This window comes from Chanodichthys erythropterus, chromosome 14 (assembly GCF_024489055.1).
Source record: "Chanodichthys erythropterus isolate Z2021 chromosome 14, ASM2448905v1, whole genome shotgun sequence".
NCBI lineage: Eukaryota > Metazoa > Chordata > Actinopteri > Cypriniformes > Xenocyprididae > Chanodichthys > Chanodichthys erythropterus.
The window spans coordinates 28445852-28471598 of NC_090234.1; the positions used below are offsets into that span (position 1 = coordinate 28445852).

The 25747-nt window shown below is 38.1% G+C and overlaps 1 protein-coding gene across 3 annotated transcripts in view; it reads right to left on the reverse strand.

The window, feature by feature from the left end:
• Nucleotides 1-1127: 1127 nt before the first annotated feature.
• The window catches only part of stxbp5l (syntaxin binding protein 5L), a 173863-nt gene continuing 149243 nt past the window's right edge, over nucleotides 1128-25747 (reverse strand). For 2 of the 3 annotated variants that reach the window (XM_067409209.1, XM_067409208.1), the window contains 7 exons: nucleotides 16549-16731; nucleotides 8180-8419; nucleotides 7191-7554; nucleotides 5505-5670; nucleotides 4119-4230; nucleotides 3277-3497; nucleotides 1128-3186 (listed from right to left, as the gene is read on the reverse strand). In XM_067409209.1, the coding sequence (XP_067265310.1) occupies nucleotides 3145-3186; nucleotides 3277-3497; nucleotides 4119-4230; nucleotides 5505-5670; nucleotides 7191-7554; nucleotides 8180-8419; nucleotides 16549-16731 (1328 nt within the window). In that variant the 3' untranslated portion in view covers nucleotides 1128-3144. Of the gene's footprint in view, nucleotides 3187-3276; nucleotides 3498-4118; nucleotides 4231-5504; nucleotides 5671-7190; nucleotides 7555-8179; nucleotides 8420-16548; nucleotides 16732-19723; nucleotides 19778-25747 lie in introns of all 3 variants that reach the window. The other variant, XM_067409210.1, reaches the window with a different exon arrangement.

Sequence of the window (25747 nt, forward strand, 5' to 3'; positions counted from 1 at the left end):
GTAGACACTGCTAAGTGTATTACTGCCCTCCTCAGGCCAAAGTTTGAACTAAATTGTCATATACAATATGCTAGTGCAAGTATATAACAATTAGTTTAAACTTTGACCTGTGGAGGGCAGTAATACACTTAGCAGTGTCTACACTGCTGGAATTCTAATAGAGAAGAAGAGAGCTAGTTCAAGATTAGCATTTATGGTTAAAATATATAAAATTTTAATTTTTTTTAGAAAATGAGCAATGGTTTCTCTAGATAAGACCCTTATTCCTTGTCTGGGATCATGCAGAAGGCTTTGAAGCTGTAATGAAACTGTAATTTTGACCGTCAACCGTTTGGAGGCCACTGAAGTGCACTATATGGAGAAAAATCCTGGAATGTTTTCATCAAAAACCTTTTTCCATCAAAAATGTCTTTCCGATTGAAGAGAGAAGGACATGGACATCTTGGATGACATGGGGGTGAGTAAATTATCAGGAAATTTTAATTGAAAGTGAACTAATCCTTTAAGATAGATAGACAAACAGACAGACAGACAGTTTTATAGATTCTTACAGGCCTATGTTTATCCATTTATATATGTATCATGCATGTTCAAAATATACAGTCTTTCGTGAGCATATAATACACATTTAGTAATTTTATGTATTATTGGCACTGTAGGCATGACCTTGGTCGACAAGTTACTAGCCCACAATATTACAGAAACAAACCAGTCTTATGATCTTGTGTACATCAATAAATGTTTATTTCAATTTGATTTGCATCAACATATTTTCCATTTTATTTTCAATAACCTCTATAACACTACTAGAATATCGATAAGAACGAAAGGTGGCATTATCCATTTAAACAAGACCGACGTTGCTGCCTTCTCTGAAGGTATCAGAGGACCAGGTGTTGGGGTGGAGGAAACTACAGTTAGACCCACAGAACTTCAGTCAGAATATCAGACACGGTACCATCTTTAAACAGGTACGACATTCACAGAGGAATATCCAAATCACATAATTTAGTTCAATGACCATGTCGCTCTCCTCCAGGTTGAACTGTACATTTTCATATAAAAACTGAGAACATACAAACAAAACACCCTGTCTGTGAGAGTCAGTTTTAACTTGTTTCGACACTGAAGAGGAATCATTGGAGAATCAGTTGAAACAAATATAATGGTGAACATGAAATAAAACCAACAGGTTTCTTCAGAAGAGACCATCTTTACATGGTTTTGGCATCTGTCTTCTTGAGTCCAAATCTCCACACATGCAATGTCTCCCTTCTTGAATCATGAGCTATTATTTTAACGTAAAAGCATAAAGAAAAAGGTAATATTGCGTAAGAGCCCAAGTTTGACTAACGGTTGACGATGTGTATTCTCATGAGCCTTGAGTTTGTATTTCAATGCACAACATTTACGTTACTGAGTAGCAGCTTGTATATACAAAGCCAAATGGGCAGAGGCATGGACTACGGAAGATATGCTGAGATTGTTACAGTAAAGCACTAGAAGGTCAGAGGTCATCAGAGGACAATCATAGAAACACAACATGAGTCTCAAATACGATTCTGGAAGATTTAGCTTACATGTAACACTATAATTCACGGGCGAACCGCAGGGCGACTCGCTCGGTTTGATCTTTCCAGACACATATTCAAAAAACATAGTAGCGCCCACTGATCAGTCTAAACACCATTTCAACAGTCGATTGACAACCAGAAGACACAAGCGAACAATCGTCTGACACTAAAGTAGTAAGGTAGAAAACATCGTTTTGACGTTATATTGAAGGAAATAAAAAGAAGAAAATGAACAAAAGTTGTTCCTTGTACTGGAATGTGAAGGAAATCTCTCCACGATGCATTCAAACTTTGGCAGAGAAAACGGAGGTCATTCACTCGTTGTCCTCAGCGACGTAAAAAAACAACGCACAATCTTTGTTACACGCGCCCGGAGGCAACCGAAAAGACTAGAAACTAAATAACAGGCCAGCTGAAATTGATCTTTTAAAGTAACGAACATCATGACGAATTAGAAAACAAATCGAACCGTATTTATACTTTCACAGACACGCAAGAAGAGCCAAGCCTTCTGTCTGAGTTTGGCTGGCTTGTCTTATCTACATGTAAGAGCCCAGAATATCAACCACAGACAAATTAATTCATCGCTAGTTTACAGTTAAAGATACTTCACCCATCTAGAATATGGCACGTTAAGTATTACATATGAGAAACACGCTCGTAAAGGACCTCACAGACACACACTCGTCACGTGGCGCCAAATACATTTCACTACTTTCACTTCTAAAACCATGTCACGTCATACGTCTCTAGGAGAGGGTGAAGTACCTTTTGGAGACGGATTAAAAAGTTGGTTGTGGTGCTTTTTTGCGAGCTAGCAGCAAAGAAAACGGAAAAAGTTTGCGTTTTTGACTGAACGTCGTGGGTGTGGCCAACTGAGTCGCCGTCGTCGGCCTGATTTGCGGTACGAGAGTGGATAAATTGGTGTCGTATAAGACGAGACAGTGGTAAATATTCTGAAAATATACATCGCTGAAAGAAACAGTATGGCGTCATCAAAAAAACTAAATATTTTGGCCTTATAGCAATGCAGGTATACATTTTTTGTTTATATATATTTGTTTGCTATTTCAAAAAATAGAAAGTTTTTGTCATAGTTTATATTATTGGCTTAGGTTATTAAATAAAAGTTTGTTAATCTTTTGTTTCCCTTTTGTAACATGCTGCTATTTAATATGGCAGTTTTACGTTTTTATAGGTCATCCATTTTGTTTCATGCACTCGTTGATTTGGTAACTTTCCGAGTATCTACACGGCGTGAGCCAATTTGCTTCTTGTGAGTGAGGAGACCCCGATCAACCCCTGTACATAAATGAAGATGACGTCTGATTTACAATGCGGGCATGGAACCCCACTTACTGATGAACGGTAATGGTACAAGTCCATCGTATCGTAATCTGGCCGTCGCCTTTTTATCCAATCAGAGTAAGACAATCCTGTACACAGACAGAAGAGAAGCTGAACAGCCCTTAAGTCTCTCGATCCATCCGTCTCGCTCACTCTCTCTTTTAAAGAGTGAAAGTCCAAGTACCAGAGTAGTACATGAGAGTGCGCCCTCCTCGAGGACCCTCTAAAACTGATACCACTTCTTGTCTTTGCATTTCAGCATCAGCTGTGGAGGGCAAAAGAGAAAACAAAGAGTTTGAACAAGCACATAAAGATTTATATTTCTGTTTTCTCATTCTCTCGCTCTCCTACGTACCTCGTGAGCATGTTTAGAGAAGGTTTCGGCGCTGGTCATCATCAGAGCGGTCCTCTCTTCCAGCTCCCCGAGCCTCTGTCCTCTCTCATCCAGGGCGATGCGAGCTCGGGCCAGTTCCCCCACCACTCCGCCTGCTGCTGCCTTCATGCCCTCCATTCCACCCTGTCCTGGGATGTGTTGCGCCAGGCTGCGGGACGCCTTACCCGCTGCTGCCTCGCCAACTACAGAACAAGAGAAACGAAGGGAACAAAGGCAGTGTTGTTATTGTTAAAGTCCCCTTGTAGTCAATCATTTTATCTTAAAATAGCTTGAATGTAACTCCACACCCTTGCCTCATTTACTAAACGCAGATCTATGAATATGCAAATTAGCCCCACCTCCACTCACTTGCACGAGCTCAGAGAATGGTATCTCGCTTTACAACATTGGACACATAACGGTAATTAATATTAGCCTTTTGCTTGACTATGTTATCAAACAGCGAATAATGTGTTGCTAATGTTTACAAACCATTTTCTTCTAAAAATCAATATTCTTAGAAATGCTTTGAACACTCAGAACGTCAGTGGAGAAAGGCATATGGTTTTTATACTGTTCAAACTGTAAATTCTATCCCCTTACACTACCACTACCCCTAAACCTACCCATCACAGGAAAATGTCTGCATTTTTTGAATTTCACAGTTTTTTAAGCCATTTGGTTACGAGGACACAGGAAGTGTCCTCATAAACCATGTTTACGTTGTAATACCCATGTCATTATACACATTTGTGTCCTCTCATAAACCATGTATACAAGAACACACACACGCAGAGAGAGGAGAGATAAATAACTTCACTCACACAGCTCCTCTCGGTCGAAGGTTTGGGCGTTGCCACTAAAAAAGCCCTTGAGAAATCCACGGTTCTGAGCCTCAGGGGTCTCGATGGGTGTAAAGAGCTCCCCTAACATCTCCTGCAATTAATGAAGAATAGTGAATCAGTGAAAGAGAAAAATCATATCAAATACTGCAATGAAAGCAATGCTAGCACAGTCAGTTCAAAAACCCACCAGCAGATGTCAGCACAGTTACACATTTCACTATGTAAAACGGAAAGTTTTGACAGGACAAAACCTCTCTTTCTCTTGTGTTTGACACTTATAAAGAAACAGAGGCCACGTTTGAAATGGAATACTAGTATGCTAAGAGCATACTGAGCAGTATACACTAAATGTACTTACTACTACATAAAATTTAAAAAATAGTATGTGAAACAGTATGGGTTTTTTTCCAACTTTGGGCTAAAAAAACATCTTTTTTTATCAGTTTATTTGTCAAACTGGAAATAAATGGTCAAGAAAATTGCATTGCATTGTGGGATACATACACTAATGTTCACAGGTTTAGGGTCAGTAAGATTTTATTTAAATAAATAAATGAATACTTTTATTCAGCAAGAACACATTTGATTGATCAAAAGTAAAACATTTGTTTAAAAAAATGTCTATTTCAAATGTTCTTTTGAACTTTCTATTCATCAAAGGGTCCTGAAAAATTCATAAATCATAGTTTCCACTAAAATATTAAGCAGAACAACCATTTTCATTATGGATAATTATAAAATATTTTTTGAGACCCAAATCAGCATATTAGAATTAATGGAGTAATGGACGCTGAAAATTCAGCTTTGCTATCACAGGAATAAATTACATTTTAAAATATATTAAAACAGTAAACCGTTATTTTAAATTATAATGATATTTCACAATATTACATATTTTACTGTATGGTGAGCATAACAGACTCCTTTCAAAAACAACTCCTTTTTTAAAAAAAAAAAAAAAAAAATCCTACAGACCCAAAACTTTTAAACAGTAGTGTATATTACGGTTTGGACATTCTATGCATACAGAAAATTATCATACTGTGCACATGGTGCATAATACATATTGCAAAAATAGAATGAATACTATGGCATTATACTATTTCCATCCTAACCAGACAGAGAGGAAACAACAGAGGGAGAGAAAGGACAGAATGACAACCTGTGTGGCAGAAATTACAGCCGAGATGCAGCAGGGCTCAGCTCAGCAGAGCTCAAAGCATCCATGACAAGCATGACATTTCACTTCAATAACCACCATCAGCATGCACACACACACACACACACACACACACACACACACACACACACACACACACACACACACACACACACACACACACACACACACAAAGGCACAGCCACCTGTAGGTTGTCACACATCTCCTGGCTGTAAGTGATTCTCTGTATCTCTGTGGGGGAGCACAGATACAGCGCCTGCCCTCCGTTGGTGAAGCAGAATGTTCTGGCAATGCGCATGTCCGTTAGCGGCAGGTAGGCGACGTCTAGCAGAGGCCGTAAACTGGGAAGGCTGCAAAACATACACACATACAAGACTTAGAAACTGCATTCCAATATCCTCTGTTTTGGAAATGACAGTGAGAATACTCTAATTTATAGTGAAAAATTAAGAACTTCTGCCTAAAATAACATACTGCACTGAAGGCAGGATTTAACATGAAGCCAACAAAAGCACACACAGCTGTTCTGACTTGAGGTTTAGAATTTGTTGAAGGATTGAGCTGGTTTCTGTAAACTGGATTAAACTGAAAAACAAAACCAAAAGGTTCTGAGCTGGCAGTAAAGGAATGTTGCAGGCTAATTATAAGTTAAGCTCTATCAACGGAACCTGTCAAATTCTTTGGATTAACAAAGACATTTTTACTTAACCCTCAGTTTGTAAAAACAAGAAAACCTTCTGTTTACAGTAATGCACTTACAATAATTAGTCTAAGGCTATAGGGTTTAAAAGCTCGTATTTCTAGCTAATGCACTTGTATGAATTATACTGTACAGAGATGTATGGATGAACAAGAACAGTTTGCATTATCACTGTAATCTCTGTGGTTAGATCTTAGATGTAAACAGACTCTGTTACAGGTTTTACTGGTTTTACATGATCATAAAAGAGGTGAGAAAACTGATATAATAATAACACTTTTCATGTACTATTTTAATTTTTAAATTAATTCTATATTTAACCCCCCCCCCAGTTTTAATAATTCTATTAATAGTGTTAATAATTAATAATGATTATTATTATAAATTAATAATTGTTACTTGTCCCAGTTATTATTAAAAATAATAATACAATAATGGATATAATAATAATCATAATAATAATAATAACAATAGTAATTAAACCTGCAATCAGCATTGAAAGGTCCCTCGCACCCGGGGCCACAGCCACCCGGTGGCCTTAGGAAAACAGTAAATAGTGGAACATGCATTTAAGAGGGTATGGCAAAGTTATTTTGATGTGCCACATTTCCTGCTTCCCATTTTGACTATAACACTTAGCCAAGTGTTGCATGATTTAATGTGTTTCTAGCATGTTTGGTACTTCATGGCATATTTAAATGTGTTTCCTGGAGTGAATTACAGTTTAAAGCATGCCATTTCCTGTTGCCAGCAGGTGGCGCTATGACTGTAAATATGATTGGTCAGTCTAATCTAAAGTCAATGTCTGGATGGATTCGTTAAAGGACGAGTTTGTTAAAGTACAACGTCTGGAAATGGCAAAAACTGCACAAATTTTGAAAATGAACATTTTAAATATCTGACTTTCTGTTGGTTTTCAGATTTTGTAGCCTCACAAAGGTGCTCGGGCCCTAATTAATTTTTTTATTTTCTATATTATTTACATTTCCCCCTATAAACGAAAGAGACTTTTTTTATGTTTTAGTGTCAATATATAATATAAGAAATTTAAATTGTAGATTTTGGTTGAGGGACTAGAACCAGCAACCTTCTGATTTCCAGCCCTGAGCTCTACCAGCTACATCACAATTTCCAAATTTGAGACAAAAAAGAAAAAAAGTTAAAGCAAACCTCAAAGTCATGATGTGTCCGTTGGCGCAGAAGCAGGCCAGACAAACGCTGTTACAAACTGACACCACATCGGCCCGCAGCACAAAGGATGACTCTGTGATGTTGTGTACATATAGACAGGCCTGGGAGGGCATGAAAAACACCTTCGCCTGCCTCTCCGAACACACTACGGCTAAATGACCATCTCCGCTGGCCTCTTGAGAAGACGAGGGCGAGAAGTTGACCAGCTTCCGCTTGCGGGGTCGATCCGGGTCATCTGGGACTTGTTGGTCCCGCCACACCTCGTAGGGATTGTGGATAAGAGCACCCCCACAGTCCAGGAAACCAAACCGCAGAATGGAGCCCTTCAGCATTAACACTGTGCCTGAGAGGGAAGAGAACAAAAACATGACAATATAAGTGCATTAGTGTCCGGCCACTTTTTCACTAGTGTTGGTTCCGAAAGTATTTTTTCCATTCATTTTTCTAACAGGGATTTAAAAAGTTGCCGTTAAAAAAGTATAAACCAAGAACCAAGCCAACCATCTATGAGGTGAATCACAGCGTTACAAATTTTGTATTTATTCAAGGTAAAATATTATTTAAATATGTAGAGCATAGGGAAATCGACTCAATTACATAATTTGTGGTGCTTTATGGGAGCAGATGTTCCCTGCAGAGCTATTTTGGCATGATTTGCTCTCTGATTAATGGGATTTTCTGCACAGCATCATGGGTAATGTAGTTGTTCACCGCAAATTCCACTGTTAACATGATTATTTTAAAAACAAGTAATGCAAACAAATGGCTTCAAAAAAACATATACCAGTGAATAACAACCTCAGAGCTTACAATTGTTTTGTCCTGAAATGTTTACACGTTATCATCAAAAATCTATTTCCCTAAGGAAAAAATGAATTGAGTCTTTACTTTCGGAACCCAGCTGTTGAACTCTGCATATGTTGCAATCAGGTGCATTCAAAAGTCAGAAGGAAGAAATCAAAAGATACCAGTGGGAGCCACAGTAACAGGGTCTTCCTGACGTTCCTGCTCGTCCGTAGGGATGGACATTGGGATGATAAGCACCAGGCCCAGACTTGTGCCCACCCACAGGCACGGTGTGGGCAGGGTGTCTGATTTACGCCCGTACGACTCCATAAACTGCAGGGTGGTTACGGCCTCTTTAGTTTCCCTGTCTATGCTGGAAACGCTAGAGCTCCGGGAACGGCTGAACGAGTTTTCTCGACTCTCTGAGAAAGAATGGAGAAGGGGAGAGAGAAAGAGAGGGTGGGGCAGAAGAGAAATGTCAGGAAAGACAGAAGACAAGACAGATGAGTGGAAAAGGATAAAGAATAGTAGAGAGTGAAAAGATAAAAGAAAAAGGGAAAATATAGGAGAACAATCCTTATGCTGTTAAAAAGAGGAATCAGTGAAAGTGGAGTCACTCCATATGTGCATTTAAATTACATTTAATCCACACCAACCAGAAATTGAGTTATAAAGTGTTACAGATGTGCAGTTGCAAACACAAATTTATCTTGTTTTTAAGATTTGTTATTGAAAAAGTAAAACAATAAATAATGTACATACAGGACAGTGTGGCACATACATATCTATCGAGCGAACACGTCTTAAAATGTTCCTGTTCACATGATCAGACATGTCACAGATTTCATTTGCATACACAGATAACACACAGAACACAATCTCACAATTTCAAACCCATTCAGCGTATTTACCATCTTTTTGTCCTTGAATTACTTCAAAGTTCTTATCCACTGCAAATTGCCAGACCCACACATAAAAAATGTTTCTGGACTTGCCTGATTTACACTTCACTCAAGTATTTAAACTATCCTTATCTTAAAATGAAGGATGTGATGGGGGAAAAAAATATACGACGGTTGTTGTAATTGTCATATCTTCTGTGACATTCACTATCCTGACTTCATGTATTATGCCATGCATTACAATATACAGAATATATTTGATTAGAATTTGTGTGGTTTTAAATTGAGAATCTTGTTTATCCTGCAGAAATGATAAACTGTATTGTGTTTACATAACATAAACGCATAGGAAGAAAATGCTGACAGACATTTGTCAATGTCAAAACAGGGTTTTTGTGTGTAGTGATGGAAGGAAAGTCATTTGTGAACATTTGTAAGCTATATCATAAATGACAAAAGACTGTGGTATAAGGTATAAATTACAACATTTTAACATAACATTTATCATATATCACAATGGCCTTTTGAAACACAATATTACACCATTTCTAAACCTCTGCTCCAGGGACATTCTTAGGAAATGGTGCCATTTATGGCCATGTGTCCCTGTGACTTGCAACTATATGATTAAATTAACATGGTAATGAACATGGTACTGAATATTATATGAAAGATTAATTTCTTAAATGTGTAATGGAAATAAATAAATGAATAATGTTAACCATTGGACTATTCTTTTCTTTATACAAGATGTTCCTCTATTGTTACAGAATCAGATATACTTATGTTATTCTCAACAGTTCAACTCTTGTTTTAAGAAAAAAATGATAGTGATTAATATAACATAAAGCACAGGAAAACTGACTATACATAATGTGGTGTGATGCAATGATATTTGCTAAGACCATTATTAAAGATCGTTGCATTTAAATTCACCACATTCAGCCTCAAAACATCATGAATGTTTGGCAAAACTATGCTTAAGGTTAGTAACATTAGTAAATAACCATATATTTACCATTTGGATTAATAGGATATGGTTTAAATGAACAAACAACTGAACAAACAGCACCGTTTCTTGAGAATGTCCATCCTACGTTTCTGTGAAACATCTTTCTCCCTCTTTCTCCCTTTTGTCTGAACGTGTCTATGAAGCATCATAGATAGCACACATTACTATGTTCTACATACACCAAATTATTCCTCACTTTGAACTCTTACCATAGAAAGTAATTTAAAATGACCTCATAACTTTCACCTCTACACTGATGACAACATTAATGATTGATAATACTGACACGTCTGCAGAATCATAAGATCTCCTTAGACACTGACATACAGAAACTGTTTCCCTGATACAGGTTAAACCTCGCCTTGGACTGAACAGCACGGTTAACTGTTTGTCACAATTAGTCCAGGTCTAGGTTTAATCTGTGTCTTGGAGATGTCACAATGCGTGAGATGGACAGACGACTACAAGCCGACAACACTGCAGCGTGAAACACAAAGCAGACATCATTATACTGTTCAGCTGCTAACAGCTACGGTGCAAATCCAAACCTGAAGATGAAGAGCAAGGTGAACATCATTGAACGTGACAAAAGAGGGGTTCTGACCAAGCGACTATGTGCCACAGGACGGGACGGAGTGAGACGTGACGCTACAGGGTGAGAGGTCCTTGTGACCCTCATAAAGCCCCTCCTTACCTCTCTCGCTCCAGGAGTAGGTGGTGATGTGATGCTCATCGTGAGAGTACATACTGACTCCGTGTAACTGCTGCAGCATGGCTCGTCGGGACGGATAACCTATCCATCGAACGCACATATGTACAACACCCCAACGGCCACAATCACACACACACACACGTAAATACAACGATACACAACATATAAAATGACACGTACATACATACATATGTCAAGACGTGTACCGAAACAAAAACACGACCAGAACATCACAGCGTACAGAGAGTGACAGATAAGGAGAGAAAGAGGAAGAGAAAACAGATAAACCAATATGCAAGAAAGAAAGAAAGAGGAGTTCTGAGGAGAAAAAGAGGAGGAAGATTGAAATAGGAGAAAGAAAGAAAGTCCTGACAAGTCGATCTTTTTTTTTTTTTTTTCGAAAACCTGCCCACAACACTTCAGTACATTCAATAGAAAAGAACTTGAAAAAGCATCGGCAGAATGAAATCCTTTGGCTATGAGGTTTGTGTCAAAGTTAGGATGCTTATAGCTGTTTGTGTTGAAAATTCTGTCATTTACTCACCCTCATGTCATTAGAAACCTGTATGACTGGCTTCAAAATACTAATATAGTGTGTGATGAGAAGATCAGATCATTTTTCTTTGAATCTTGTTCAGCAACATGAACTAATCTTTATTTCAATTCTTTTATTCATTTGAGCAGAGTTTTTAAAAAGAATCAAAATGTTATATTTACAAAAGCCAAATTTCCCCAACATGTCTACTTACATCAAATTTGATATTCCGAATTAAGAAATCATGATAATAACAGCCAAAGTCAAACTATGAGAAACCACTGATGATTAATTTACCACTCAACTGTGTCTTCTAGTCTGAGTCATTCATTATTTTGTCATGTGACAGCCGAATAGTCTGAAAAGCTTTTTTGACTTTAGCTTGTTGCCTTAAAGCAGGACCTGACACATATCTGTAAAATATCATAGTCACCCTTATGATCATTTTTGCTTCTTGCAAGCAGTCTATAAGGCTGTCATGTGACATAAGAATGAACGACTTGGACCAGAAGACTCAAAATAATCATCTCAATTTTCTATACAGGAAACAAAATTGATTTTTTGTATCTCCTAAATCATAAACAAAAGGAGGGTAAGTATACATGGTCAAAAATTATGATTAATGAATCACTCTCAGAGACAGCTCGATACTCCCAAGTCACATAAAAGAGTTCCTAAAAACAGAAAGAACAGTTCATGAGCGACCCATTGCTAACCGCTTGTTAAATCTGATGTCACGTGTCACTGTTTTTGGATACAGATGCTAAAAGGAAACAACAAACATTGCTAATATATACTCACAGCGTGCTGTAATACTGCTGAAAAATCATGATCCTAACCAAAGACTCATATTACTAAGAATGGGAAAAAGTGTAATAAGTCCCACCTTCTAGCCTGAAAATGCATTTTTGTGTGTGTGTGTGTGTGTGTGTCTTGATTTAAGCGTTTAGAAACAACATTTATGAGACAGTTGTCAGATTTCATTGATGATTTCAAATATGAAATTTAATTGTAATCTTAATGAACAGTTTTGGAGAATTTGATGTTTCCCCATTCAAACAGATAGGAGCTGCACTTGTATGACTGAAATAGCTGACCAAGAAGCATTTCAAAGATGGCTACCCAGTAAAATGACTTGTCTTAAAGAGTGATTCCTATTTAATGAATCATTAAAATATTGGTGTCCGGGACGCCGTGAGCACAGAGAAAGTAGTGCTCACTGTGAATTTTTAAAAGCTTTGCTTAAATGTGTGATATGAACAAAAAGTGCTCATATAAATGGCTGCTGAGATAGCTAGTATTCTCATTTGAAATTAGTAGAGCCTTGGACCCAAAAACAGTATTCCGTACATCAGGACTTAACAAGCGAATAGCAAATAGTATGAAGCGTATTAATACTTGACTGGACTTTTTGGACATTTCTGGTCACTGTGCTTTCGCAAAAAGCAACGTGAACATATTTCAGAATATCTTCTTTTATGTTTTATGGTTTGGAACAACATGAGGGTAATTAATGACAGAGTTTCCATTTTTGTGTGAACCATTCCCTTAATACAGACCAAGACTGACACTAATGTCACACAGCATTCATTTCCCAAACAATATAACAGATCGCAAATGGAACACAAAGCCACAAATCCAATCTCACACTCTCACACAGTGCAAAATGGTCACAAACGAAATCACATATACGTTTCGTGGGAAGACATGCATATTGACCTTTTCTACTGACAGCACCTTTATCTGCGGGGACTGTGAACATAATTAGTCGTATCCACCCTGTTAGCCTGTTAGTGTGAATATTTCATGATAGAGACGGTGAGAGTAAAGATCTGCTCGCTCGTTCTCTCTCTCTGGGACTCTTTTACTGAGGTCACTGACTGTCAATCACCGCAGGAGAGCCAAATGACACACCTGTTATTAGAAACATCAACAAAGCCTTCTTTCTGTGGGACATGCAAATGTTTCTGTGGATTTTTTCTTTTCTTGTTTTTTTCTGATGGATAACTTGATTGTCTTTTCTGTTCCTCTGTGGGTTTTGGTTTGTTTATCTATGCATATATTTGCAAAGTCCTATAGTCAGGGTAACACCATATTTAATTTCTGACAGTGATGGAACCATGGCTGTGAGGGATGGAAGTACAGTGTTTTCATTGGATTGTATTGTTGAACAACATACTGATTGTTCAGCTGACAAAACATCTTTCAAAAAGACTTTCAGTAGACAAAAACTCCATAAAAAACAGTTTTGAGTTGAAAATTAAATGTGATCTAGGACCATTATACAGCACATATCCCTCACAGCCTCATTTTCATCTGTTTAAAATTCAATATGGCGTCTGACTAAGATCTACTACCCTAACTAAGGTCTTTTACGATTGCGTTTAATCGAACAAATCAGATAACTCAGCATAAAACGATACACATACTTCCATTATGATGTAACCTGCAGAAAGTGCCCTTTAAAATCTATCAATGAATTAAATGGGATGTGAGTCAAGGAGTCACTGGGATAACTCAAACTTTCAACTGCTATTTATTGTGATAAATTTCTGTAACTGTTCACATTTTCTAACATTTTGCTTACATCAAGTGTGTGTGTGTCTTTCCACCCTTAATGGCTGTTTATATGAGACTACGTATCCCAGCGTCCCGCAGCTCTCTCTTCCTGTAGCGTGTCTCATTAGCGCCGGCCTGGCTCTCCTCTCTGCTAATTGACCTTTAATTATCCCAGCGACCCCACTGCGGCACCGCATGCCTGTTACCGCAGCGATAGGGACGCACGCCACGCGTTGAGACCAAAGAAGCGGTAGGTAGTCCTCTAACGGACAATAACACTTTTCCAAGTGGGAAGAAAAAAAAATGAACCGTGTCTATAACCGGACGGACGTGGATTCATTTGAATATCATGACATTATTCAATTAAAAAAATTCAAGCTGAGTCTGTGCAGAAGGTTTCAGAGATGAATACTGGACTTGTAGAACTGTCAGAATCTCCAGGTGGAAATAAAAAAAGAGGCGATGGGAGCAATCCCATCCTTTTTTTCTCAAAAATGAAATCAAATACAGATTATTAGGTTAAAAATGTAATAAAAGCGCACAGCACGTCTTTCTGGGAAAGATCCAGACACTATGAAAACCTCATGAACCCTGTGACACTATCTGTACGCTGCCGTTCGACTTGGGCTGGTTGTCCTGGTTGGCGCCCTTCATGTAAACAGGATTATGGACACAGATGACGGCGCAGGAGGAGACGCTGTCTATCGCTGCGATTGGATTAGTGAATGACAGGAAGTCGGTGCCCAGTGAGGATATGATGCGTTACTGCTGTACAGATCACGCTAATTTGAACAAGACATCTGCTATAAGGACATATATGACTGACAAGGACAAAGAACTGACATGAGATAAAGGCACACAGAAGTCACGTTGGCTGTGTGTAAGCCCATGAACAGTTAAAGGGATAGTCCACTTAAAAAATAAAAAGTCATACAGGTTTGCAATGACGTGGGCTAAATAATGACAGTTTTCATTTTTGGGTGAACTATTCCTTGAAATGGGTCATATCACACACACACACAGGTTTGTTTTGCTATCAAAGTGAGGACATTCCATAGGCGTAATGGTTTTTAAACTGTATTTCATGCATTTCCTCATATTTTATGTCGAAATACCAGTGTAATACCCACGTCATTATACAAATTATCACAAAAACGCACACACACACACACACACACACACACACACACACACACACACACACACACACACACACACACACACACACACACACACACTGAAGTTCAAGGATATGCAGGTGATATATAGAAAAATGGACCTCAGGATAAAATAATAATAATATTAATAATAATAATAATAACAACCATTTTATATACAGTATTTTTTATCCTGAGTTCCACCCTGAAGGATATGCAGAGCAGGTGATGAACAGACAGAGAAAGTTCAGAAAGGGAAAAATAATAATAATTCTTCATGAAATGGTAAAGCAGGGCTCTTGTAACACACTCACACAACTCTAAAATTTAAACATGGCAGGGATATGCACAAACATTTAGGCATATACTCTGATTATGTGTTTTGTGTTTGTTGAATTGTCCGTGCATTTCACTCTGGTAAATTCCCCTCTAGTGATCCAGAGGAAGCAGTCGCAACATTTCATTTCACTCTAAGAAAGATGGTCTAAGAAAAAAAAGGCCACAACCATAAACGTTTTGTAAACTGAAACCTACGCTTGCACAGAGACTGCCTACATTAATCTTTTAATTCACATCAGCAAGCCACCTATCAAACGACTGTGTGTAGAGGTGGTAATTAAAAGCATTAAAACAAAAAGTATAATTAGGCTCACAGCAGTGTCTGCCTCAGCCTCCATGTTTGAAGCACAAATATGGTCTCAAACATAAAAGGGACAGAAGATCCCCAAAGCTTGAAAAGCATAGTCGTTTCTGTGAGTCACACTTTGAAAGGTTTGTGCCATTTCTTTCTTTCTTTCTTCTTTTTTAGTTTTACTTTTAAAATTACTTCTGGAAGGCTGATTAATAAACTTATTTCATCAACATTCATCCAATTCATCCCAATATTGACTTTAATCAGGATAAATGGGATTTAGGATTAATTGAAGTTTATAACACAAACCTATAATGAGATCACAAAAACTTTTCACCAAAATTTCAGCAAAAATGCAGAATGGTAATTGGTGCATAAGATATTCCGTTACCCCTTTTCCACCAACAAGGTGCCAGTGTCAAACCCAGCCTGGTTATATAAATAAATTGACATAAATTGTCATTCCAAACATATATGACTTCCTCCTTTCCCTGAAACACACAAGGAGATGTTAGGTAGAATTATAGCCGCAGTCACAGTTCACTTTCATTGTAAACAAAGATGCAATGAAAGTGAATGGTGACTGAAAAGTCTGCCAGTATCAACGATTCTGCCTAACATCCCCTTTTATGTTCCACAGAAGAAAGTCAAATGGGTTTGGAATGACATGAGGGAGAGTAAATGATGACAGAATTTTCATTTTTGAGGGTACTATCCCTTTAAGGATCACAAATGTGGCTCGGGGCGGTGCTGAGAGAGGTCTTCAGATCCCACTCGGTGTAAAAGGGGTATGCTTCCTATGTGGCATGATAGGGCTTTAGTAATCACCAATCTCTCCAGCAGAGTCAAAAACAAAACAAAGAAACCAAAGAAAAGGCAGTGAAATCAGAGCGTCAGAAAACATAGCAATAAAATCCCATACCATTCTCCTTGTATCCCTTGATGAGTGTTAAACATGCAGAAGGGGATGGGGCAGTAGAGGAATACAGGAATAAAGGGTAAATGGAGTAAAGGGATAAAGGAGCTGGAGAACAAGCACACACCTTCGGTGAGGGAGGACACAGGCAAAGAGACCTCCATGCATGCGGCGGACTGGGCCTTGCGGAAGGGCGGTCGGCCGGGCCCCCTGCGGGCAAGGCGTGGCCCTTCAGGGCCTCCCGGGACTCTGGCCCTCCCAGATGGACAGGGCTGGGAGGTGGGGCTAGTGCAATGTCCATTCACATGATCTGTAACAACGGGCATAGCATTAGCAAGAAAACCAACTGATATTAGAAAGAGAAGAGTGTGTGTGTGAGAGAGAGAGAGAGTGGTGAAGAGGGCAGTGGGATGAAAACAATGCAGCTGCAAAGGAAAGCAATAAGAGGAAGCGGTCACATAATAGCAGCAATTTGAAAAGGAAAAGGAAAAATCGAAAGGGAAGAAAGATGGGACAAGGAGAGAGGAAAGAGTAAAAGAAGGAAAAGGAAAATGAAAGGAAAGGGAAAGGAGGAAAAGGGAAGGGAAGGGAAAAGACTAAAAGGAAAAGGAAAAGGAAATAGGAAAGGGAAAAGGGAAAAGGAAAAAGGGAAGGAAAAGTAAGGGAAAAGTCAAAAGGAAAAATGAAAAGGGGAAAGGAGAAGGAACAAAGAAAAGGAAAGTTGCAGGTAATGGTTGTTGTTCAAAAAATTAAGCATTCAGAGAGGCTTTCTCATCCCTTCTCAGCTTAGACACTTGAAAGAGTGAAGGTGGAGGACTAGATTTTACAGAAAAACAGAAGCTTCCATCTGCAATCTGTTTGTGCAGGAAGTTGAGGAAGGTCTGGCTGAGTAAGCAGAAACAGACCCAGATCCAAAATCACTGAATCTAAAAAGCACATTCTTTTAGCAGCACCTCCAACACACCTAGACCAAAGTCTTATTAGCATCTACCTGAGGAGATACTGTAACCTGTAGCCAGAACCTCTCTGACAGAGGTAACTTGTTTACCCTTAGATTATGACTTAATATTTTTACATCCTAGCTGTATATTTCCTTTCTCCCTCCCTTTTTTATAGCTATCAATCAATTTCATGCCAAAGCAGACATCCAAATCCAGACTGTCTGCTGTCATTTCATATCAGTGGGAATTCTACTCAGTCATTTTGATATCGCACTGCAGACTTGGCAACCAAAACTTTGACACTGACTCATGATGAAACAAAGCACTATTAAGAACACCATCTGTAGTAAGTTTGTGAAACTTAAATCATCATTTTAAAGACTACATTTGTTATTTGTTATTTTCTTTTTCTTTTTTGTATAACGTTTTACACTAACATTCAACATTTTGGGGTCAGTAAGATAAAAAAAAAAAAAAAAAAAAATACTTTTATTCAGCAAGGACACATTAATTTGATCAAAAGTGACAGTAATGTTGCACAAGATTTTAATTTCAAATAAATGCTGTTTTTTTTTTTACCTTCTACACAGCAGAAGAAATCTGAAAAAAGTATCACAGTTTCCACAAAAAATATTAAGCAGCATAACTTTTTAACACTGTAAATGTTTCTTGAGCAGCAAATCAGCATATTACAATGATTTCTGAAGGATCGTGTGACACTGAAGATGATGCTGAAAATTCAGCTTTACCATCAGAGGAATAAATGACATCTTAAAATATATTAAAATAGAAAGCAATAAAGCTATTTTAATTAAATTTTAATAAGAAAATAAATGCTGCTTTGGTGAGCATAAGATAAAAAATCATATCGACCCCAAAGTTATGAACAGTAGTGTATTTCTATGCTATTTTGTAGCAATTTTTATGTCACAGACAGAAAAAAAGAAAGAAAAAAAAAAGAAAAAAAAGAAACTAATTCATGAAACTAACTAAAATCCATCCAGATGGTAGTATCTATCAACTCATCTTCATATGGATTTTCCTGCAAGTCTGATTTTCTGTTGATGAAGATCAGAGAACATCATTTTAGACCTCATGAGAGAGGCAGGATGAGAAAGCCTAAAACATGGAGCCCAGTCCGCAGACATCTTTACATCGGTTTTCCCTGGCCTGCACCAAGGTCAGTGTTTCTAAATGGGCGCAGCCCAGGATAATGAAAAAATCCGAATCGAAGGTTTAGGATAGCAAGGCTGAGGAAGCCCCAGTGCATTCAAGGGGAGACAGTTCTACAGCAAAAAACTACATAGAGCGACTCCAGGCTATACTTGTAGACTTCCACACACACAACCCTCTATCTCAGCCTCACATATACACGCATCACACTCACACAACACTTATCAACTGGCTTTCTAATAAGTATTTATTTTTATGACCTAAACCTTCAAGATATTTTTAAATTACAAAACGACCCTACAACTCTACTGTGCTTTCAACTATTTTTCAAGCACAAATCTAAGCCTTCGAGGATTAGAAACAAACGTAATCATTCATGGCCCAGACGGTCTATTTTCCATTGTAATGCTGCAAAGCTTGACCTGTTGAAGGAACACTTTCATTATTACACATTAGGTCATGTTTGGCACAAGAAATTGCAGAGGAAATTGTTCAGCTCTCAGAGAGAAGTGTGTTAGTCACAGCCTAGCATGAAACAAAAAGCCAGACAAGAGGGAAGAAAAAGGAAAAGAGAACAAGGATACTCAGAGAAAGAGACAGAGTGAGACAATTCAGAGTATATCCATAAAAGGCTGAAGAATGGTCCAAGTCACGATGAGACAAGCTCGCTTGCAGAGAATGAGCTCATTACATTAGTGCATGTCGTTCAGAGGTAGAGGATGGTCCAATCACAAATGAGCAGGCTTTCATAGAGTTAGAGAATGGTCCAATAGGGTTAGAGCATGTTCTGAGGTACAGAATGACCCAATTACGATGAAGCAAGGCCGCTTAGACGTAAAGGATGAACCAGTCGCGAAAGAGCGAGATTTCAGAGTGACACCTTTCTCAACTTAAAAATGATTATGTTGAACAAACCACCTTTGTAAACACTTGCAAAATGTACACTGAGAAGCATATTTATAATTAAAAAAAAGGCCACACGCAGAAATGTGAGGAGGGAAATTTTGCGCCACTTCATGAATTCAAATGAGAAGAAAGTGAAAGAATAAAAATGCATTAAAAATGAACTTTAAAATGCAAAGACAAGGGGCTTCATCATGTCATTCTCAACAGGATGGAAACAGAGAAAGTTGATGAATCGAAGGCAAGAATAAAGAAAAAGAACTGCTCGCTTTCGGCCTACCGTACCAAGATCAGTCTTAAGATCTGTGGGTAGACTTAACTTTCTGCCTGGTCCCTTGACTGAAACAAAACAAAATAGGACAGGAAGGAGCAATTAATCCATTTAAGAAACCAAAACAAAAGGCAAAAGATGCAGAGGTCAAGAAAATAAAGAGATCAGCTCAAATTAAAAAATAACTAAATAAATAATTTAGTGTAACATGCAGGTGTACACACTGACATGTGACGTTTCATTCGACAGTCATGCCCGATCGCATACTGCCACCAGACAAACAGATTCGTCTGTACTTGTCTTTACAAAAGCAAACGCACACATGCAGAATGCATCTAAGCACAAATGCATAAAACAATAAATCATGATCCATTTTTTAATTTTCATTTCCTTCCATTTTGATGGGGAAAAACTCATGAATTGATTCAAATAATTCCAAAATATTTCAGAATAGAATGTATGGTCCATTGTACTCTATTGAACAGAAACCACACAAAAAAACATTTACATATGGGCATGCACACACCATTGGCAAAACATAACACAGAAAGTTTCAAAATAAAGCGTAAAGAGATCAAATAAAGCAAGGTCAACATTTTGCAAGCATTTTGCACCGCAAAGGTTAGAGTGTATACTGAGCTAAATATCAGGAACAACATATGGCAAGATAACTGCTGAAATGGGATTGAATTTTAGAATTCAAAAGTATATATATGAGAGTACTAATTCAATATCAGTTTCCATTGCTATGCAGGCAAAGGTTATTAAATACCAGGCGTCTTATCCCAAAAAAGTCTCTCAAAGTCTCTATTTATATGATGCACTCTGTTCAGAACGCTAAAACACACCAAGCAGACTACTTCCCAAGTTGACACTCTCCTCCTTAGCCTCATTTCAATTGAATGTTTTTAAAGTAGGGTGTGATTTAAGAATGTCATTTTCAGCATGGTGCTAATGCTTTTCCACTTAAGGCCTCCATGTAATGGTTTGATGAATGCAATTTGCTTTCCTGTGTTGACCAAGGAGGTCTATAATAATCCGGAGAAAGCTATCCATTAGCACTCCCATCCATCTTGGCTGGAGCAAGGCCCCTGTTTCACAATTTTAAGAGTCCTATATATGTTGCTTGCAAAAATTTTAAAATGTAATTTTGAATGCAAGGTGATTTTTAACCAGGCAAACTTTGATTTCCTACTGAAACAATCTGCGATGGGTCATATCAAAGGACTTCTTTAGGCTTTTTCTTAAAAGGATTTGCTAACAGTCATGGTCTAAAAGCAACAATATTACAATTTTGACTTCATTGGTCTTTAAAACACTGGATTAAACCTCAGATATCAGCAACATGTTTAACTATTTTTTAATTATAAGCTCTACTTAAGGTAAATGATTTACAAAATGTATAATTTCATTCTCTCTCGCGCTCTCTCTTCTTCCAGGGATGTGGAGATAGATGAGATTTGAGCGTCAGACAAAGCGGAAATTGCTCCTGGAAATGGCAGTAATTAAAATTCCAGGATCAATAACCTGTGCCTTAGATGTGGAATCCTTCCCATTACCCTTGACACTGATAAGATCAGTCTGAACACACATGTGCAGGTGAGTAAACATGAAAGATAGATCGAGATGAGGTGTGTGGATTACCTACATGTTGATATGAGAGAAGCACATTAAAGCCATTTTGCAAGCTATATCATCTGTGTGTGTGTGTATCTATATATAAACCCATGTTGGACATCTTTGGTTATTGTTATTCAGCGGCACAGCTACAATGGCAAACATAACAGCTGGCATCCATTGATTTCAACATCAGGCCTCAAGTGGCCACCCTGTTTTATTGTTTGTTTTTTTTCCATGGGCACAATTTCAGGAGTCGTTTAGCTGCTCGTTAGAATGTTCCGAACACCATGGCTTCAATCCCGTCGACTCCTCTGTGAGCCAGACTCAGATAAACAGTAATTTGGGATTGTTTTTGGAATGATCACAAAAAAATGTCTTCTGCTATCCTGCACTGCAATTTGCATAAATTACAGACTCCTTTGCTTTCAGCTCAGGTCATTTTCCACTAATTCATAGAGGCGGATATACGTCAGGAGTAAAGATGCAGATGCCAAACTCTACAATGAATTCAAAGGAATTTCATTTCAGAAACATGCAATAGTTGTTTTTGCTTGAATAAAAAGGCTAATCTTGAGCATTTTACTTTCTTGTAAGCCTTTCATCAAAAATATATTCATTTACTTATCTGTCTGGAAAAAGAATACATCACTAATTAGCATCACCAATTTGGTGACCTAGAAGTTTTTTTGATATTTTTAAAATGAGCCAACACTTAAGGCCATTCACATGCAGCACATTTTCAAAAGTGAACAAAATCATTATTAGCATAGATATAATTCTCATGCTTGTAGCCATTCTCTCTGTCATGCTCTCAAAGCTTTGCAGTCTAGCGCATTTGTGTAGCATTCACATCACATTAATCCATTTTACATTAGTCAAGTAACTATTGTTTAGGCAAACAATCTATAGTACGCACATAACATATAGCTAATTCTAGTCATTCCAAAATTGAACCTAGGACAACTTTGCACCAAACCAACAAACTATATGTTTAAATTGTAGATATTTGCTATGCCTTCCATGACTTTTAAATAAAAAAAAAACAAAAAAAAAAAAAAACGCAAGATTACAGATTAAACAATTACCAACATGCTGAGTACTAGTCATTGATAAGTTACAGATGGTACTGTAAATGTCTACAAACACATTAGCATGTGAGATAGCAAAAAACTAGCACGTTCTCAATAAAGCACACAAACAGGCATGGATGGTAGAGCTACTGAAGGCTAAAGAAAAAACATTGAGAGCCTGTTGGGGTCTAAATAAAGCCAAAAAAAGAGAGAGAAAAAGATTATAAAGGGTTATTTGAACCAACTGGACCTCAAAGATCAACGCTCTGTCTAGGCTAGTCACAATATCACCCCTTTCGTCAACACACACAACACATACTACTTACTACCATGCCCCAATCACACACATGCCTACAATAGCTACACGTGAAGCACACTTACACACATTCGCATACACACTCACACACACCTACACCTCAGGAGCACAGAGCGTGGCACAGGGCACTACGAGCGTAAGGCTACATCTACTGCCGCATGCAATCCCCAAAACAAACACCCACACACACGCAAATTCAGACGGAGAAGCGCATGAGCCACGGGCTTGGTGTGTGTGGGTGTTTTCAACGGTCTGGACACATTCTTACCATTGTCCAACAGGTAAAAGACAGGACTGTAGTGGCAGGACCGGAGGTTGGACACAGGTTCCCCTGTGCCTCGAGGGTCATTATGGAGGGAAGGGGAGTAGGGTGCTGGAAATCAAAGATCACACAGTCACTGTCACATGCTAGGCTGAATCACATATAGCCAAACAGCTTCTTATTATAGGTCATTGGATTTATAACAGGAGGTTGCAGAGGTATGCTAAAAAAGGAGAAAATCATGCACAAGAATTTTAAAATAATCTGCTATTGTCACAACTCAAACACATTATGGATCCCACCAATCTGGTCTTAGCTATATCTTTATGTGACTTACCATCTTTCAACAATTCCTCTTTCTATTTACAAAAAGTTAATGCTAAAAGGATAATGACAGGGAAGAGAAGAGATGGTTGAATAAAGTCGTTATTCTTGTTTTGTTTTTGCGCACAAAATGTATTCTCGTCGCTTCATAAAATTAAGGTTGAAACACTGCAGTCACGTCGACTTTTTTAATGATGTCTTTAGTACCTTTCTGTACCTTTAAAGTGTTGATTATATTGCTGTCTATGGACGAGTCATATACCTGATTTCATCAAAAATATCTTAATTTGTGTTCTGAAGATGAACAAAGGTCTTACGGGTGTGGAACGACATGAGGGTAATTAATGACAGAAATTAACTAACCCTTTAAATGCGTACATGCCTCTTAAGACCATCTTAAGATTTATACACATGCAAGTGTATTTTATTACAATATAAGTAATTTGTTTTGGTGAATGTGATTTTGAATCTGTTAAGGGACTGATACAATATCAGAGCTTTTAGTCTTTAATTTGAAGAATCTAGGCATGCCCTTGCATTGACCTTTGTTCAATGTTCATTTCTCAGAAAAGTATTTCTTGGAAAATATCAGGTAGAATTTACTGAGCAACACCTGCCCCTACAACATCAGTTGTAGAACGGTGGAGATTCCCCCAGCATTTAACCTAATCACACATGATGAATTCATAAGACTCACTGCAGGTGTCGACCTGACAACATAAATCATGATTGCTGTGTGAATTGAGGCCAAATTGCCGAGGGTAAAGATGAGAGAACTGTGTTGTGAAAGGCTGACAAGCATATTGCAGGCCTCCTGGTTATTCAACTTTTACATTAATGGCCTTCCTCAGTCCTTTCTTGAACCATCTGCCCTCCAAATCTCAAGATTGCCCTCTTCTAATTCTTGCCTTGTAAAATTTCACTCTCAGTGGTAGGTAAATTATTTTTGCAATACATAGCATACTAGCCATACCAAAATACGCTGCATCAGTACTTTCTTAAATCAGTGCACGCTTCTGTTTTCTGTCAGCTGTGTGCGATAATCAACAACCAAGAAGACAAAACTAATAACCTGTTAGCTCCTTTAAAACTTAAAAAATAGAATAAGAACTGGTTTTGCAGAGAGATAAAAATATCAGAGTGGACGAAGAGATTAACAGTTAAATGGAGAGAAATGTACGGGACATGTAAGGGACAACAAAGCATATGGTACTATTAGAGTGACTCTGACTTTCTTTGAAAACAGAGAAAAGTAAAAGGTGACGACATAGCTGAAGAGCACAAAATACTGGTATCTAAAACAGGGCTATTACAATGTGTGGAATGACTCTCAAATCATTATTTTTTTCATGAAAAGCTAACGATTAGTAAATCATAATTTTTTGTTTTGTTTCCAGTCTAAAAATTGCCACAGGAGGCAACATGTCATCACAAATAACCATTCAAATGTGTGGTATGTAGCACAAACCAAATACTAACGTATAAATTCACATTTTTTATCCATCATTCAATACCATTCAAAAGTTTGGAGTCAGTAAGACTGTTTTGGAAGAAATTAAAGGTAGGGTAGGTAATTTCGGAGAGGCTAGCAATAGCAAGCTGGCTTTGAAAGCATTAGATCCCGCCCTCCCTTCAGAGAGTTCTCTAAAGCCACGCCCCTCCAAAACACATGAACACGCACAGCCAGAGCAGAGTTTGCGAAGCGTCACAAGAGACGATGGTAAATTACCTCATGTCTCAAAGCACATAAAATTACAATTAAAATAAATGTAAACAACTTAAAGAGCTCTGACTTGTACCACCTGACTGCTGTAGATTCATTTCAGCATTGATTGTGTTGCCATAGAAACTCATAATTCCAAGTCAGAGAACCGGAACAGCTCTGAACATCACGAGTTGCCATCTCTCTCATTAAGACTTGGTGTGAACGCAGCATAAGCTTGTTGTTTTGGTTCAGGAGGAACTGTAGGTGCCTGCTATGTCTTTGTGGCACTCAGTGACTGTCTGTCTACAACTCGCAAAGCCTCACTGAACAAGCTGATGACACGTGAAGTCTGCGTGAGCAAGGTGCATGGACCAAATGCAATTAATGGATAACATGTTTAGTCCTGAGACTTCCATAGAAGATATATGTACATTTAATATTAAGACCACTTCTGTCATTGATTGCTATCAGGATGTGAAGAGAGTTTCAATCAGTATAACAAACAGTATTTATGAAAACATTTACTACCCTTAAAGAGGACATATCATGAAAATCAGACTTTCCGTGTGTAAGTGCTATAATCGGGTCCCCGGTGCATCTACCAATCCAGAAAACGTGAAAAAGGACAACCCTGAAACTTTGTTTTGGTAAGCCTTTCTCTGCAAGCATGTGAAAGAAACGAGCCGTTCAGATTTCTCTCCCCTTGTGACGTAGGAAGGAAGGTGAGTTGGGTCGGAGCAA